The following is a 19,261-nucleotide window of genomic DNA, read 5'->3' on the forward strand; positions in this document are numbered from 1 at the left end:
GCAATTATATCCTTTCTTAAGTAAGTGCATGCATTATTCTAGATATGGTCTCAGCCATACCCTGTACAATTGTAGTAAGACTTGTCTACTTTTATATTCTATCCCCTTTGTGGTCAGGCCAATATCTTGTTTATTCTTAATTATTTGCTGCACCTGCATGCTGACCTTTTGTGATTCATGTACAATGGCACCGAAGTCCATAGAATTCTGCAGTCTCTCTCCATTTAAATAATATTATTTTCTTATTCTTCCTGTTGAGATTGACAAATTCTTATTTACCCACACTCCAGTCCATCTGCCAATTTGGCCAATTTCTTTATATCCAATTACAGACTCTTCAGATATAATTTCTTCCAATGGCATGACCGATAGTGAGAAAGGGGGTGGGGGGGGGGGATAGGGAGAGAATGAAAAAATCAGAATCTCAAATTTGAGAATTCTTTTCCCTTTTTTCCCCTCAAGTTTAAATGGAAAACTCAGAATTTTGCTAGTGAATGACAAATGCCTTCTTTTCAAGTATTTGCATTTCATTCAAGCCCCAACTCAGTTGGTTATATCCCACTTCCAATTCTCCACGCCCTCCCCAAGCAACTGAATGGTGCAGAAACCCCTTGTGCCAATCAGTGCAGGCAGCTGGAGGCTGCACCTTGCTGAATGCTTGTCCTGACCATCATCCAACTGTTTCTTCAAAACAATATCCCCACATGCTTGTGGTCACCATCTTCCTCAAACCTTAGTCTCCACAAATTGGCATGGGCAAACTACCAGCCTCACCACATCACCATGCCTACTCTCGGATCAACCAGTTCCACCCTTCAGCATTTTGATTTGGAGCACAGCTATAGTTTTAGCTTGCACAGTTCTCTGATTGTTTTGTGTGCGGGCACATGCATGCAACTCATCACCTACACAGGAAGCATCTTATGAATTTTCACTTGCTTTCTTTGCATCTGCTCACTTTGTACCCATTTGGAGGCTGCTAATTTCTGTCTACTCCACATTTCTTTCTTAGCACACACTCATTCTCAGCACTGATTTATGGCTAGGTGAAAGTGAGGACTACAGATGCTGGAGATTAGATTCGAGAATGTGGTGCTGAAAAAACACAGCAGGTCAGGCAGCATTCAAGGAGCAGGAGAATCAACATTTCGGGCAAAAGCCCTTCATCAGGAAGGGCTTTTGCCCGAAGCGTCGATTCTCCTGCTCCTTGGATGCTGCCTGACCTGCTGTGCTTTTCCAGCACCACACTATCAACACTGATTTATGGCTGACTGCCTTTATGTATCTTATTGCTTTTTTAGTGCACAGTTACAGACTGCTAGCCTCTGTGGTTTGTATTGCTTTTTAGCTCAGAAGGAGAGGCAGGTTGCATGTCAAGGTTGGAACACTGGGCACTCATGCAGGTGGACATACTGCCGTGCGGCATCATGCTATGTCAGACCTGCAAAGTGTACAAGCAGTTTATGCAGCAGCATATGCTTCAAGAAAATGGAATGCCAGAAGGGAGCAATCTTTAGTGGGGTGAAGGCGGACTGCAGTCAGTCACAGGGTGCTGCCATTGTCAGTCAAGAGACTTATGTGACTCCAACTTGGAGTCAGATGGTTCGTCTTATCAATTTCCAGGCATCCATACATTATATCCTATGTTAGACAAGTGATAATGCACTTTTATCTACTTCCCCATCATTGAGTTGCATGTGTTTGCAGTAACCTTAAGAGATGCAAGAAAATAATTAGAAATGAAATCAAAGAGACAAGAAGATTAGAATAACTACATCTATTTGCTATCACTGTGGTAAATTTAGAAATGCATGTTAGTTGTTGAATTGAACATTATTTACTCTGTATAATGTGACATACCCAGCAGTGATTTTGAAACAGTATTTTATGATTGTCTGAGTCACATCAGGAACTACCTGTGAACGCTGTCACATGCTCTTAGCTTGTTGTTGACAGCTGGAAACATTCACTACAGGATTCAAGAACATTGACTTCCTGTCCTTCAAACGCTCTACAATGTAATCTGTTTGTAACTTTTTTAATTCAAAGTTTCAGCGAAGTTTTATGTTTAAGTACAAAACTCTATTAAGCGTTTAGTTTATGGGTTTCAAACTAGAGTTTCTGCGAATCTCAATATTTATTGAACTGAACACCTTTTTTGATGTTTTATGAAAAACAACAAGACATTGTATCTATGTGTCATTTCTTTCAAGCTTTAAGGTAGTGAAGCATCTCACAGGTGCTTTATCAAAGAGAATTCAACACCTTTCCGTAAAAGAGGAATTATGTCTGATGATCAAAATGTTGTTCAAACAGGGAATGTTTTAAAGAAGGCAAGAGAAGTGGGGAGATGAAGAAGGTTAGAGAGGAGTTACAGAACTAAGTGACTTAACAAAGCCATCGATAGTGAAATGATTAAAATGGAAGATGCTCAAGAAGTCTGAATTGCAGAAGCACAAATATCTCAGAAAGGAACATTACAGAGATAGAGAGGTCGAGACTATGAGCAGATTTGAAAACAATTATGGGGATTTAAAAATCAAAGTCCTGTTTACAAAGGTAGGTGAGGACCTGGAAACGATCATTGTAATGAAAGAGGTGATTTTGGGCAAACTAATGGAGATAAAGGTAGACAAGTCTCCTGACCCAGATGGAATACATCCCAGCGTACTAAAAGAGGTGGCTAGAGAAATAGCAAATGCACTTGTGGTAATTTTCCAAAATTCACTGGACTCTGGGGTAGTTCCAGCAGATTAGAAAACAGTAAATGTGATGCTACTGTTTAAAAAAGCAGGTAGACAAAAGATGGGGAATTATAGGTTGGTTAGCTTAACTTCTGTAATGGGGAAAATGCTTGAATCTATTATCGAGGAAGAATTGACAAGGCACCTAGATAGAAATTGTCCTGTTGAGCAGACACAGCATTGAAAGCCAGACCATGTTTAACTAATCTACTAGAATTCTATGAAGACATTACAAGCAGGTGGACAACGGGACCCAGTAGATGTGGTGTATCTAGATTTCCAAAAGGCATTCGACAAGGTGCCGCACAAAAGGCTGCTGCATAAGGTAAAGATATATGGCATTTACTGATTATGTATTCGCATGGATAGAGGATTGGTTAACTAACAGGAAGCAAAGAGTGGGTATAAATGATGCTTTTCTGGTTGGCGATCAGTAACAAGTGGTGTTTCACATGAACCAGTGTTGTGACCGTAATTATTCACAATTTACGTGGATGATTGGAGTTGGGGACCAAGTGTAGCATGTCAAAGTTTACAGATGACACTAAGATGAGTGGTACTCCAAAGTTGCAGAGGACTGTGAAACTTTGCAGAGCAACATAGATATTTTAAGTGAGTGGGCAAAGTTCTGGCAGATGGAATACAATGTTAGTAAATGTGAGGTCATCCTTTTTGATAGGAATAACAGTAAAAAGGACTATTACTTGAATGGTAAAAAATTGCAGCATGCTGGTATACAGAGGGACCTGGGTGTCCTTGTGCATGAATCATATGTAGCAGGTAATTAAGAAGGCAAATGGAATTTTGTCCTTCATTGCTAAAGGGTTTAAAAGCAGGGAGGTTATGTTGAGCTGTTTAGGGTGCTGGTGAGGCCACATCTGGAGTATTACATTAAGTTTTGGTCTCCTTACTTGAGAAAGGATATACTGGCACTAGTGGGGTTATAGAGGAGGTTCACTAGGTTGATTCTGGAGTTGAGAGGGTTGGCTTATGAGGAGAGACTGAATAGACTGGGATTATATTCATTGGAATTTAGAAGAATGAGGAGGGATTTTATAGAAACATAAAATTATGAAGAGAATAGATAGAAGTAGAGAGGATGTTTCCACTGCCAGGTAAAACTAGGACAAGAGGGCACAGCCTCAAAATTATGGAGTGCAGACTTAGCACTGAATTGAGAAGGAACTTCTTCATCCAGAGGGTTGTGAATCTATGGAATTCTCTGCTCAGTGAACTAGTTGAGGCTTCCTCATTGAATGTTTTTAATACTAAGATAGATAATTTTTTGAACAGTAAAGGAATTAAGGGTTATGCTGAGAGGACGGGTAAGTGGAGTTGAGGTCACAAAAAGATCGCACATGAGCTTATTGAATGGCGGAGCAGGCTCGAGGGGCCAGATGGCCTACTTTTGCTCCTCATTCTTATGTTTAGCCAGGAATCATTCAGCGTGCATGAAGTAATAAACAAATGGGACTTAATGTGAGATACGCACAAGCTGCAGAGTTTTGGATGATACGTTTACAGAGGGTAGAACTTGGTAATACCTGGCAAGGAGGTGTTCAAATAGTTAAGTCTGGAAGTATTGAAAGTACAAATGACTGAGTGTTACAGCAGCAGAAATTAATTTTTGCAGAGGTGCAAATAGGGGGTCTTGACGAAAATGCATGAACTGAAGCTTAGCTTAGAGGCAGGTATGACTTCAAGGTTGTGAACAGTTTGGTTCAGCCTCAGACAGAAGAGGCAATGAGTTGTTGCCATGGGAATGGAGATTATGCTAGGGACAAGCTGAATACAAAATTCTTTTCTGAAATCTCTGAATGTAAGTTAGGTGATACCTTTTACAATTTTATAAAACCATATTAAATGTTCCATTTTGAAAGCTTTACAATTAACTGCACTTGAGGAATCCCAAGGAGGAAGTGAGGACTGCAGATGTTGGAGATCAGAGTTGAGAGTGTGGTGCTGGAAAAGCACAGCAGGTCAGGCAGCATCCGAGGACCAGGAGAATCGACGCTTCAGGCATGCCCACAAGCCTTATTCCTGATGAACGGCTTATGACTGAAATGTTGATTCTCCTGCTCCTCGGATGTGCCTGACCTGCTGTGCTTTTCCAGCACCACACTTGAGGAATCTTGAGTAGATCATTGAAAACAGAGAATAATCAAGAGTGTCCAAATTCTGTTGCACAATATGCTGCAGGAATTATGATGATTTATAATGCAGGAAGGAGGAGAAATAAAAAATGAGATTGTTTTAATTTCTCCCATAGGACTTTGTCAAAATAATTGGGAAAATAGATAACGGATATTTATCCTCAGTAACTAACGTATTACAGTATTTTTGTCAGTGTTGTGCAAATCATTTGTTTTGTTGCAAAAAATAATCTCTTATCTTGCCTCCTGTTTGTACTGTAAAGTTGATTGGTAAAAAACTTGAATGTATTTATAGAATTGCAGAGCAACACAAAGATAATGCAATGTCTCATCTAATACCTGCAATCTTACCCATCCCCCAATCCTTTTCTTTCAATGGTGCTGTTTTTCAATCGATTATTTAATTGTTGATAAAAGTAATTATGAATGCTACTTTATTAAGGATTTATGGCTCATAATTCCACATTCTGACATGTGAATAGGTTATTTGTCTTTATGGACAGTGCAGTCTTGATGCCCATTGTAGAAGCTGCTCAGTTTTTATTCCATCAATTCCACCCCAGTCGAATGCACTAACGGCTGAAAGCAAACAAAAGGAATCTCCTGCTTTTAGTGTCTGTTTTTACACATAGAAAATGGTCCCTGGGTGAAGTACTGAATGTTGTTGGCACCCATAGAGCCCTATTGGGAAAGGAGATGTTAAATTGCAGGGGAGAAGATACAAAATGGGATAGAGTCACTTACAGTCTATACAGGTGAGGTGTAGGCTGCACAGCTTCTACATATTGTGCAGCTGAAATTGACAGAAAGCATAAAAAATTGAAAATCATTTGGGAACTGTCAGTATTATACAACTAAAACATTCATTTACATCTCCCATAGATTAGTCATCCTAATATCATCGTGCTAAGAATAGGACAAAAGGGTGTTGTCACCATGAGTGAAATGGCTTTCAAAACATTTTACTACATAAGTATAAAGAGTACTGTGACTGTATGTGGTACTGGGCGTGGAGTAACAGTGTCCTAAATTATCCATCTTTTCAGTGTGAGAACTACTTTGATCAGGTTTTTCTTGTGACAGTAAACATCTCCTGCAATAGAGAGCATCTGGACAATTAATTAGAGTTTATTGCAAAGCTGTTCTTCACATCTCATCCAGTCGACTTGCACAATGGGTGGCATTTAATGATGGATGTCAAGGGGCATGATTTCTGCCCTAAGACCCCTACTGACCTGATCTCTGGGAGTCCCAAAGGAATTAATTCCATAAGTGGCAGTGGAATCTCTCCTATAATGGTCTGACACTCTTTAGGAAGTATGCAAGGCAGCATTTAATTTTAAGACTTCTCCCATTTCGATCCGGCCCCTGAGAACTATAGACCAATTAGGAAGCTGCAGTCATGATTTGGAATCTTTTCCTCCACAACCACCTGATGAAGGAGCAGCGCTCCAAAAGCTAGTGCTTCCAAATACACCTGTTGGACTGTAACAAGCTGCAGTCAGTAATTCACTTGGGCTATCAACATGTTCATCGTGTGATTCTTGGAGAAAAGGAAGAGCTAGCAGATGGCAGTCACAGGAGGGGGTGTTGGGAAAAAGGCAAAGTGCTCCACCTTCCTGTTAACAGTTCCTTTTCCTCTGATCAGACACTGTGACTTTTGATAGCACCCCATCCAACCCCCCCGTACTGGCCAGGTTTCCTTGCCTATCTCCCTGTGTAGCAAATCCCCTATCTGTCACTGGTTGACTAGCACTGGTGGAGGAATTGAGGGCCCTAAACAATTACCACTGAAGGACCTCAATTAGGATTAGGCAATTGTGTCCATTGAGTGTATTCTGTCATTTAGTGAGATCATGGCTGATCGGATAGTCTTCAATTCAACTAAAAAATACTCTTCGTTATCCGTAGAGATCAGCCACTCCCCCTCAGGAAATTAAACCCCAGTTTCCCATGTGACAGGAATAGGCAAAAGTGAGGAGTGCAGATGCTGGAAACCAGAGTTTTGATTAGAGTGGTGCTGGAAAATCACAGCAGGTCAAGCAGCATCCGAGAAGCAGGAAAATTGACATTTCGGGCAAAAGTCCTTCATCAGGAAAAGAGGCAGGAAGCCTCCAGGGTGGAGAGATAAATGGGGGGTGGGGGTGGGGAAAAGGTAGCAAAGAGTACAATAGGTGAATGGGGGTGGGGATGGAGGTGATAGGTCAGAGAGGAGGGTGGGGGAAGGTAGCAAAGAGTGCAATGGGTGAATGGGAGTGGGGATGGAGGTGATAGGTCAGAGAGGAGGGTGGGGGAAGGTAGCAAAGAGTACAATGGGTGAATAGGGGTGGGGATGGAGGTGATAGGTCAGAGAGGAGGGTGGAGCGGATAGGTGGGAAGGGAGATTGGCAGGTAGGATAAGTCATGGGGACAGTGCTGAGCTGGAAGGTTGGAACTGGGTAAGGTGGGGGATGGGGAAATGAGGAAACTGGTGAAGTCCATGTTGATGCCCTGGGGTTGAAGTGTTCCAAAGCGGAAGATGAGGCGTTCTTCCTCCAGGTGTCGGATGGTGAGGGAGCAGCGGTGGATTGATACCAAACACAATATTATCCACCATCCTTCCCAATTAGCGAGCGGGAGAGGAGGAGGGGATACAGCAGAGAGCCCAACTGCTGCCCTTATACCCAATCTGACAGTGCCCCCACCCTCAGAATGTTCTCCTAGGGTTTCATCTTAATGTTCCACCCCATCTTTTTAAGTACATTTGTTATAATTGCACTAAAACCGACCATCTAACCTGTTTTCCTCTTTTATATTTGCATTTTAAATATAAATTATAAAGTTTCTATCTCGATAATCACAATGTATAAAGACAGACAATCTCTGTGTAGTTGCTAGGGTTACTTATGTTGTGGAGGAAAAGCATTTTACTTATTTGTTAATTAATTATAACTTTGTGTGTTGTTAGTTTAATGGCTTAACTCCTGATACAGCTGTCTTAGTAATGTCAAATAGCTGTCTGTATTTATAGATAATTGCAGGTACCTATCACTAGAAATGTGCTTTCCTTTAATAGGCTTGTGTTTCTTATTGATATCTACAGATGCTGTCTGGCTGGACTGCCCACTCTCAGGAGCATTGTTTAAGAGTGAGGACTGTCATTACTATTTAATTATCACCTGTGTGCTATGGTGCAATGCACCAATCCTTTTTTTTGTTGAAAATAGGAGTAACCATGGAAGCCATGATTTTAGAAAGATTTTAAAACATCACTACAGAATGGACATTTTCGACATGTATCTTAGTGCACATTTAAATTTATTTTGATGATTAAGTGAAACCTGTGTTAACGTGAATCAGTACACAACCACAATTAGAGTCCACACACATACTGGTGATCCTATTAATGGATATTGATTAATCGGCTTTTTAAAAGTGGGTCTATTTTTGGATCTTGTAATTGGGTAGTGGACAGATAAAAATTTAATATGACCTACTGTGCATTAGTCACCTAAGACTGAGTGGATTCAACTTTCAATTTTGACTTGAAAGGAAACATTATTTAAGTTGGAAATAGATATTCCAGTTATGTCTTTAAAGGAATTATTAGGAAAATCTCAATGGGCATTTTAGATGGACCAATGCATGAAATTTCAAAACAGCTTTTTGACCTATTTTTGTTGGCACAGGGGAATACAAATTCATTAGCTCACTGCTGGTCCTTCTATGATTCTCTCACTCCCTGCCTTTATTAGTGTAGCTGCGGGCATGCCTTGCCCAGGACCAACCTTACTTCTGTCCTCTCTTGATTTGGTGGAAACTGTCCATCAGCACGTGTTCAGTTGCAGTACCTTACAAAGCTATGCAGATGTGACTTATCCATGAAGTTGACGCAGTCCTTTCATTGATGCCATGGGCCAACATGTCTACTTTCTGCCCAACCTGCTCAAAATTCAAAATCGCCTTTTGATGTTATCTTTAAACCGCCTTAAGTATCTTCCATCACTCATTTCAAAATAGTGTTTTTGGGTTGTTAAAAAAAAATGAGGAAAGATGCAAAAGCAAAGTACGTTGGAGGTTGAAATGAGTTTCAGTTGTGTTGTTTTGTGTGCTCTACAGGCAGATTGTACCATACAAAGTGCATCAGGGCAGCAGAACAGAGTGCAGAATACAGTCCACAGCTGCAGAGAAGGTGCAGAGAGAGAGATCAGCATTATCATTTGAGAGGTCAATTCAAAAGTCTGAAAGCATCGGGGAAGAAGCTGTTCTTGAATCTGTTGGTGCACACGGCAGCCTTATATATCTGCCCGATGGAAGAGGGTATAACCAGGATGGGAGGGGGTCTTTAATTATGTTGGTTGCTTTTCTGAGGCAACAGGAAGTATAGATGGAGTCAATTGATGGGAGGCTTTTTGTGATGGACTGGACTCTGTTCATGATTCTCTGTAGTTTCTTGCGGTCTTGGGAAGAGCATTTGCCATACCACACTGTCATGCATCCAGGTAGATGCTTTCTATAAAACGTGGTAAGAGTCCTTGTGGACATGCTGAATTTCCTTAGCCTCCTGAGGAAGTAGAGACGTTGTTGTGCTTTCTTGACTGTCAGTTTGACGTGGATGGACAGTACAGATTGTTGGTGACCATCACTCCCAGGAATGTGAAGCTCTTGATCAACTTCAGCTCAGCACCATTGATGCAGGCCGGGTTGAGCCCTCTGGAGACAGCTTCTAGTTTCAATTTCAAGTGAGTTAGCACATGGACCATCCTTTCCCACCCTTCCTTTCCCCAGTACTGGTTACAGGCTGTTCCATGACCCATGTCTCACAGTGAATAGATCTACACTATGCTGAGCAATGGATTGTGTCAATATCTGAGCTGGTGACTGCAGCAGTGAAATTGATTAACAGCGTGCCTTCCTCATCATCATGGTCATCATCTTCCTCCACTCCCGTTTCTTCTTGGGCATCTGAAAGGATGAAGGCACAAGGATAAGATTTTGTTGAGGAGCGTGAGTGTGGAAAAAGGGAAAAGTGGGATGTGGAAAGGAGCATGAAGTATGAGTATATTGTCATCCTGAAGCATTTCAGTCCTACTACTGGGAACTGAAGAACAGCCTTTCCCATCATGATGACCACAATAGGGGTTAGGTGCGCTCACACCACCTCCATTAGATCCCGCTGCCTCTGGTTGTGTACCACTCTCTAAGAGAGTGAGGTAATTGTGTTAGTGAGTGCAATGCAATATGACTGGGTATTATGGTTATCAAGATTAAATAGCTGACATGATGTGCAAGCTATAGGATATAGGTGTGAGGCTAGCAGCAGTGCAAAACATGTGAGAGTGAAGTGAAATGAGGAAAGGTCTGAGTCTTGACCGATAGTGATTATTGATGGGTGAGTGTTGGGAACATGGTGAGTTGAACAATGTCTGAGGCTAGTCATGCAGTTGCAGGATATGGTACTTGAAGATGCATTCCTCATACTTGACCACTGGGATGAGGTCATTGAAATTCTTATACTCTCCCTCTTGGCATTTACTGGTATGGCTATCTGTTTCCACTACCTTTCCATTATTTGTCTGAATGGCCTTCTGTCTAATCAATCCCCACTTCTTTCTATCTCCTCAGCAAAAACCCTCTAGCACAGCATTAGAAAAACTTGCTGGATGCCCTCTCATGCTCAACCTTTGTTCCATGTTGCACAGCATCATTCCAGATTTTATTATGTGCAGCAGCTACAATGCACTTTCCCCTTAAGAGGAGCAGGGCGGCTGTATATTGTGCCAGCAAGTAATGACTTTGGGCCTTTTTGCTGATATGTACAGCCATTAAGCAGCAAAGTTAGCACTGACCACAACAGCAATCATGATAATTAAGATTGCTGAAAGATGCATGGTCCTGCATTAAATTCTCTGGACACGGGGTAATTGCTATCCCAAGGTTATCGAATATAATCCCTGCACACTGGCTCTGACTGTTTTGTCTCTTGCATGTGCTTCATTACAGAGTGACTTCAGGGCTCTTCCAACACCCATGTGACCAGCTCTCATAGTGGGATATATAAGAGGTGTACAAGATGATGAGAGGCCTAGATAGAGTGGATAGCCAGAGATGTTTTCCCAGGGTGGAAATGGCTATCACAAGAGGGCCTAATTTTCTAGTGATTAGAGAAAGGTTCAGGGGAGATGTCAGAGGTAGGTTCTTTACACAGAGAGTAGTGGGTGCATGGAATACACTGCCAGAAGTAATAGTAGAGTCAGATACATTAGGGACATTTAAGCGACTTTTGGATAGGTACATAGAAGATAGTAAAATAAATGCCATGTAGGTTAGTCTGATCTTAGTGTAGGATATAAAGGCCAGCACAACATCGAGGGTGAAAGGACCTGTACTGTGCTATAATGTTCTATGTTCTATGTAAGGTATCTTGTAATCCCAAAATAAGAAAATTTGCAAAATAAAATGTTTCTCCCTGCAGAATTCTCAAACTAAAAATGAGATGTTTGGCCTGGTGATTAAAATGTATCTTTCTAGCAGCATGTTGATTGCTGATGGGATTCCAATCAATTTGTTTGGCTCAGAAATTAAACAACAGAGTTTCATTTGATTAGATGGTAAATTAATAAAATTGTAACATCACATTTCTGTTTCCTTTCTGTTTCTTCTCCTGTCTCAATCCACTCTTTCTCCCCACTCTTTATTTTTCTTTTTGTACTTCTTACCTATTTCCAGTTTTATTCACTCCACTCTAAGCATCCAACTGTCAAAGGTCTTAATCTCTTGAGTTTCTTGTCTAATTCTATTCTCTTCTCTATCTATTACTTTGCTCCATTAAGTCACTTTGTAAAATGTGAATCTTTAAGTAAGCTTTTGGCAATCTGCTCTTATGTCTTCTAATATAATTTGGTTTCAAATTTTATTTGATAACTTTTTTATGCAGTGCTTTAGGGTATTTTACAAAGCTGAAAACATTAATATGGCACGGAGTTCAGGGTCTAACTGGTCTATCCCTAACTGTTCCTATGTAATTGCAAATTGTTGGTGTTGTTGTTGATTTGATTCAAACTCAACCTCCTTCTCAAGTCATTCCTCTCATTCTTTATCAGTCTTTAAACTGTATTGGCTAGACTGTTGGTCCCATCATTCACTGATATCCTGAATTGTCCCTTGCCCTGGTCACACTGTTGCCAACTTGTGGTTCTGTGGTAGTAGAACTATACTTGGACATATTTAGAGTGGCATTCTCCCCTGTTTGCTTAATGTTTCAGTGATCAAATTGTGCTCACTGAAAGTGCCACATTTTTCAAAATCAGTACATGCCCGTTCTTCTGCTATTTCTCTCGTAACATCACCACCATCTGAAAGAAGCATAAATATAAGGAAGTCTTGTTAAAACTAAACAAGGCACACTTTGGACTACACTGAGAGCACTGTGAATTGTTATGGTTCTCTTACCGAAGGAGAGATATACTGGTGATGGAGGCAATCATAGAGTCATAGAGATGTACAGCATGGAAACAGACCCTTTGGTCCAACCCGTCCATGCCGACCAGATGTCCCAACCCAATCTAGTCCCACCAGCCAGCACCCAGCCCATATCAATCCTATTCATATACCCATCCAAATGCCTCTTAAATGTTGCAATTGTACCAGCCTCCACTTCCTCTGGCAGCTCATTCCATACACGTACCACCCTCTGCGTGAAAAAGTTGCCCCTTAGGTCTCTTTTATATCTTTCCCCTCTCACCCTAAACCTATGCCCTCTAGTTCTGGACTCCCCCACCCCAGGGAAAAGACCTTGCCTATTTATCCTATCCATGCCCCTCATAATTTTGTAAACCTCCATAAGGTCACCCCTCAGCCTCCGACGCTCCAGGGAAAACAGCCCCAGCCTGTTCAGCCTCTCCCTATAGCTCAAATCCTCCAACCTTGGCAACATCCTTGTAAATCTTTTCTGAACCCTTTCATGTTTCACAACATCTTTCCGTTAGGAAGGAAACCAGAATTGCACGCAATATTCCAACAGTGGCCTAACCAATGTCCTGTACAGCCGCAACATGACCTCCCAACTCCTGTCACCAGGTTGGTCCCAGGCATGGACAGAATTTCTTCTGAGGGGAAGCTCAAAAGGATGGGCTTGTACTCATTTGAGTTTAGAAGACTGAAGGGGACCTCATTGAAACATATACGATTCTTAGGGGGCTTGACAGAGTAGTTGCAGAGAGGTTGTTTAGACTTACGGAAGAGTTGAGAACCAGGAGGCACACTATCAGTGTAAAGGGTGACCATTCAAGACAAATTGAGTAGGAATGTAATCTTGAAGAGGGTGAGTGAATCTGTGGAGTTCTTTACTGCAGAGGACAGTTGGAGCTGAATCATTAATTATATTGAAGGCTGAGACAGACAGATATTTTAATTGGTTCTATGCCCTGGAACCTTTTTCTCCCTGCTCTACAATTGCTTTCCTCCTTCCCTATATCGCTCATTGGTCATTAATCTGTGGCACTCTGTGCACTAAAACTGTGAATTATTTTAAAAGAAGAAATTCAAATGTGCTCTGATTTTGACATCTGCTTTAGCAACACCTTTTTAAAAGTTTACAGTTAACTTACTGAAGACTCATTTCACAGATTGGAAACAAATTATTCTGTTTTAAGAGTTAAATCTTCTTATCAGAAGCGTTTAAATAATCATCCATGATATGAAATTAAAGCTGTTCTATCTATTTCTTTGCTAAGTAACTCACTGATGACAAACTTTACTCAACATATTCTGTGATCTTCAAACTTGCACAGTACTGTCATACCACACTAGGTTTAACATGGTCAGATTATTGTTGTATTTCTAATGCATTTATGCCGTAGTGTTAGCCTTGAAAATGGTTCAAGAGAGTTCTGTAAATGATTTCTGTGGCTGCTTTTAGATTTGACAAATGAAAAGTCAAGTTAGGTAACACGGGTAAAATTCCCAGACATAATCCTGACTCGAAATCCATTACCCTTACACATAGGAACCAAAATTTCAGCATTAGATGCAGTTGAAAAAAAACAATTACTATCCCAGGAAGGAAAAAATATGCAATGTCCTGATTTTGCTGGTGCTCAACTTTACACAAAATGTCTGCCTAAATCAGAGAGGAGGGGCAGGATGGAGAAAAGAGAATATTTTCTGCTTGCCAGGCGTGCCAAGTGGCATGACTGGGGAAGCTCCAGACTCCACTGGGAACACTGTAGAGCGTGCTGTCAGTAGACCTGAATGGAATGTGCAGCAGCTGAGAACTGACATGAATCATATTAGACATTCAGGCCTTCAGGTGCCAAAAATGATTTATTACCTTGAAATAATGTCTGTCTGGTGCCATTGAGCCTTTCTTGAGTCCTTTCCTCATTCAGAATGGCATGGGACAACCCCTGTTTGCCAACAGGCAATCAAAGTGGGCACTGCCAATGCGATCATATTGTTGTAGGCTGTCTGTGCGAGTTGTGCATATGAGCTTAACCCCAAATTTAAGTCAGTCAGTTGACTGAATTCTAATTTTCTTACAGTGGGGGGAGGAAGATGGTTCATTGAAACCTGGATATATCAACAGCACATTTGCTATTGGCTTCTGATTTCTGGGTATCCTAAAAAGTAGAGTGGACAAGACTGATAAGCCAGCATTGTCGATTTGACAGCTGTATAAGCAGAAGCGATGGCCATATGACAGGCATCAGTATTGGTGATTGGGTCCTAACCATCTTCTGGATCAGTGGTGCTGGAAGAGCACAGCAATTCAGGCAGCATCCTAACCATCTGTTGACGGAATTAAATATCATATAATCAGATTTGTAATGTTATCAGCAGCCACTCTGAAATGATGAACTTCAAATGACGATTTAGAAACTTCTGATCATGTCAATTCTAATTTGTTTCTTTCATCTCACCTCCTCTACCCACTCCCCCCACTCCCCCGCCCCGGACTTGCAATTGTCCCTTAAGAATTGTGCCAGATGAAGGTGAAAACTCTTCTGACAAGGTCACTCACCTTAAGATTGCACCATTACACAACTTTCAGCTCCATCAACTTAGAAATACACAGCTTGGTGCAGCCACCAAAAAATATTTATTGGTTGTCAAAGGGTGAAGGCCACAACACAATTGAACAGGATCCCAGTGTCAAAATCCTTTTGGAGAAGTGCTGAACAGTTCAAGCTATTCTCAACTTAAATGGGGCAGTATGGTGACTCAGTGGTTAGCACTGCAGCCTCACAGCACCAAGGGCTCAGGGTTTGATTCCACCCTTGAGTGACTGTGTGGCGTTTGTGTAATCTCTCAGTACCTCCGTTGATTTTCTCTAGGTACTCTGGTTTCCTCCCATAGTCCAAAGATGTCCGTAATGCCTAAGGATGTGCAGATTAGGTGCATTTGAGTGGGGTGCTGTTCAGACAGTCAATGTGGACTCGATGAGCCAAGTGGTTTCTTTCCAAATTGGAGGAATTCTATGATTCTTCTTCCACAAGATGCTAATCTGTGAAGTGGAGCTGAAGAAGATACATGAGATTCTGAGCCATTTCCAGAACCACTGTGCAGAACTGGTGAGAGCATAGAGAGACATACCTCCAGCATGAATGCATGACGTTGCAATTTATTGTGCTGAAGGCTGTGTCTCTGAAAAGATTAGGCACTTACATAGAGAATAAAGGATGCTGCCTGAACTGCTGTGCTCTTCCAGCACCACTAATCCAAAATCTGGTTTCCAGCATCTGCAGTCATTGTTTTTACCTACTTACATAGAGAATCTAATGTACCAATTCACAGGGTGTCTGCTAAACCTCATCATGTGGCCTGCACGCTCAGGCTCCCAGGTTTGTGGCAACTTGAACTTTGGGCAAGGCCTCACTGAACTGAACTGTGAGTTTAAAATAGGAGATCCCTCTGCAAGCTTGAGCAGGTTTACATATACTATCATTCCAAATTTGCCCCAGTGCCTCTGTAATACTCCATTCATCACCTTTCCCCACAGGAAGACATAATGGCCTCTGTTGAGACCTCCCAGAAATCCCAGTGGCTCTACCACTTTTACAAGCTAGATGTGCACATGTTCAAGCACTGGGAGTTCATAGCTGCCCTGTACAGCTCCTGTCAATTGTCCCAAACTTGTTGGAGAGGGAAATTGGTACTCCATTTTGTCAAACGTGACCTGGAGTTCCTGGAGCATGTAAGTTGTTTGTGTCTGGTAAACAAGATAGAAGGTAGGACAAGAAAGTGGTGAACTAGAGTCTGGCTTTCATACCAGGAATTGTTGTCATCTACTTTCTACAAAGTGGATGAGAGAATGTGAAAGGTATATTAATGAGATGAGCTGATGTAATGATCAGGATATAAATAAGCCTCTTGTCATTCACTAGCAAGAACTTTGCTGTTCAGTACTTGATTGGAAAATGGAATTCCTGCTCTCCATGTTTGGAATCTCCTTGTTGGGAGATTGGGATTTGGGCAGGATCATCAATCTCATGTGATTCTCCAAACTGTCTTGCCTCTGTCCACTCATGGTGTTTGTCACTGTTTTAAAGTGACATGATTCTGTTTTGTCTTTTTCAACCATGGTCTTTATTTCAATGATACAATGTCCTGCCTTTGCCAAGTGGTCTTTTCCCTTGTGAAGAATAATGCATGTTAAATATCATTGCATTGTGAGAGGAATGATCTGTGGCTTTTGGAGCTGCATTCTTTTAAGTGCATGGTGGGGGGTGGGGGGTGCAAGGGGGTTAGTCACAATGGTTTCATTTTTGGGGTATTAGATATCTCTGCTTAACTAAGCATTTTAGTCAGGTAAGTGACATCAGCCACCTTCATTTTCTCTTTGTCTTCCTCACCTTCCATCTCCAAAGATGCAGAGGATTCATCTGCTTCTGCCAAGAGCACCACCAGCCACCACCACCAGTTGTACAAAAGTGTGTGACGTGCAGCAGAATATAATTATTTAGGAAATCTGTGTTGGTATATGTTGTTGTCCAATCTGTCTGGTCACCTGAAGTGCATCATCAACATTCCAATGGCTTGCTTATTAATGTTGTGCTCATGTTCCTTCTGTTGTATGTTTCCTAGACATCAGTGACTTCATTATAGGTTACACAAGCCGTATCCTTAGAGATTAGCCCTTTCCCTTGAGGAAACATAGTCTGATTCTTCTTCGTGAAGGCAGTAGCTTTGGGAAACCTGATGGTTGTTGTCGGATAAAAACAACATTACAGCTCCTTGGAGTATCTTGAGTAGACATGCATCATGAATTCTAGTATCGGCAAACCTGCTGAACATTAATAAGATGGAATCTGTTTTGGTTACCAAAGAGATCTGGATGATTTGAGAGCACCTGGATTGTCATATGTTTGGAAACTATGACTCCCTGGGATTCTAGCTAAAGCAACTGATCTGGAGGTAACTGTTCGAGTCCCTGAAAAGGAACTGCCAGTGAAGAAATTAATTGCTGTGGTAACCACTGATGACGCCTTCACTTGGGTGAAGCTTTTTTCCTGGAGGTTGCAAGTACCAGCACCATCTGATGGGAATGGTGGAGCCCTCTTTGATCCTGCCATTCTGTCATGACTATAAATTTGATAAAATACAGCTTCACAGGTACATCTATCATGATGCATCCCATTAAATATTCTGATTGCATTTATGCTAAATGCTAGTAAATTCCACAGATTAAAATGGAGGAGTTTTGTATGACATAATATATAACATAATAGCTCATTTCTTATGATGTTGTCCAAGCAGAAAGATTATTTTTCCATCTACTACTGATGCACCAACATTTACTGGAGTACATGTTCAGTGAATGGAAGATGGGGATTGTGAATGAGAAACTCCAGAAATATGGGTTTTCCTGAACTATGCAAAGCTTTAGCTCCAGAGTAATTTTAATTTGTTTCTACAAGTTTCCCACCTCACACCCTGTTGGGTAGAAGAGGGGAGCAATTATCTAAGGGGCCAAGGGAGCAAAATTATCGCATGTGGGGGAAGGATTGTGTCATTGTGAGGAAAACAGAGATATTGTTGAGTGGCATGGTTAAGTTTTACTGGTTTGATTCTTGTTCAGCAAGAAGCCTTACTGCTCCCGCTGCTCTTGCCCATAAGCAGTGCTGTAAATGTACCTTTCTGATGCATCTAACTTCCTTTTGTCTATATCATTTCCAGAGGCAGGTAGAAATAAAACAGTTGATTAGATTGGATTCCCTACAATGTGGAAACAGGCCCTTCGGCCCAACCCTCCGAAGAGTAACCCACCCATACCCCTCTTACTAATGCACCTAACACTATGGGCAATTTACCATGGCCAATTCACCTGAGCTGCACATCTTTGAACTGTGGGAAGAAACTGGAGCACCCGGAGGAAACCCACGCAGACACGGGGAGAATGTGCAAACTCCACACAGACAGTTGCATGAGGCTGGAATCGAACCTGGGACCCTGGTGCTGTGATGCAGTAGTGCTAACCACTGAACCACCCTCTTTCTTTGACCCTCAATGTTGCGCCAAGCTGTGAAATTAATCTAATGCCCATCTAACCCACACCAGTCCATTTATTATCCATATGTATAGCCAATGCCTATTTAAATGCCCTTATTGTTGGCGAGACTACTATTGTTGCAGGCAGGCCGTTCCATGCCCCTACTACTCTCTGTGTAAAGAAACTACCCCTAATATATGTCCTAAATCTATCAGCCTTCAATTTAAAGCTATGTCCCCTCATAGAACATAGAACATAGAACAATACAGCACAGAACAGGCCCTTCGGCCCACGATGTTGTGCCGAACATTTGTTCTAGCTTAAGCACCTATCCGTGTACCTATCCAATTGCCGCTTAAAGATCGCCAATGATTCTGACTCTGCCACTCCCACAGGCAGCGCATTCCATGCCCCCACCACTCTCTGGGTAAAGAACCTACCCCTGACATCCCCCCCCCATACCTTCCAACCTTCACCTTAAATTTATGTCCCCTTGTAACACTCTGTCATACCCGGGGAAAAAGTTTCTGACTGTCTATCTATTCCCCTGATCATCTTATAAACCTCTATCAAGTCACCCTTCATCCTTCACCGTTCCAATGAGAAAAGGCCTAGCACTCTCAACCTATCCTCGTATGACCTATTCTCCATTCCAGGCAACATCCTGGTAAATCTTCTCTGCACCCTCTCCAAAGCTTCCACATCTTTCCGAAAGTGAGGCGACCAGAACTGCACACAGTACTCCAAATGTGGCCTAACCAAGGTCCTGTATAGCTGCAACATCACTTCACGACTCTTGAATTCAATCCCTCTGCTAATGAACACTAATACACCATAGGCCTTCTTACAAGCTCTATCCACCTGAGTGGCAACTTTCAAAGATCTATGAACATAGA

General features: G+C 41.7%; 1 protein-coding gene across 14 annotated transcripts in view; it reads left to right on the plus strand.

Moving 5' to 3' along the window:
- Window positions 1-19,261, plus strand: part of pkia (cAMP-dependent protein kinase inhibitor alpha) — a 139,338-nt gene that overhangs the window by 35,291 nt on the left and 84,786 nt on the right. For 3 of the 14 annotated variants that reach the window (XM_087985981.1, XM_087985980.1, XM_087985985.1), the window contains one exon: window positions 7,980-8,024. The exons of 10 other annotated variants lie outside the window; for them this stretch is intronic. In XM_087985981.1, the coding sequence (XP_087842107.1) occupies window positions 7,980-8,024 (45 nt within the window). Of the gene's footprint in view, window positions 1-7,979; window positions 8,025-19,261 lie in introns of those variants that run through there. One more of the 14 variants, XM_087985987.1, reaches the window with a different exon arrangement.

Source organism: Chiloscyllium plagiosum, unplaced genomic scaffold (genome assembly GCF_037043375.1).
Source record: "Chiloscyllium plagiosum isolate Xiang-an unplaced genomic scaffold, Cpla_swu_hap1 HiC_scaffold_4, whole genome shotgun sequence".
Taxonomy (NCBI): Eukaryota; Metazoa; Chordata; class Chondrichthyes; order Orectolobiformes; family Hemiscylliidae; genus Chiloscyllium; species Chiloscyllium plagiosum.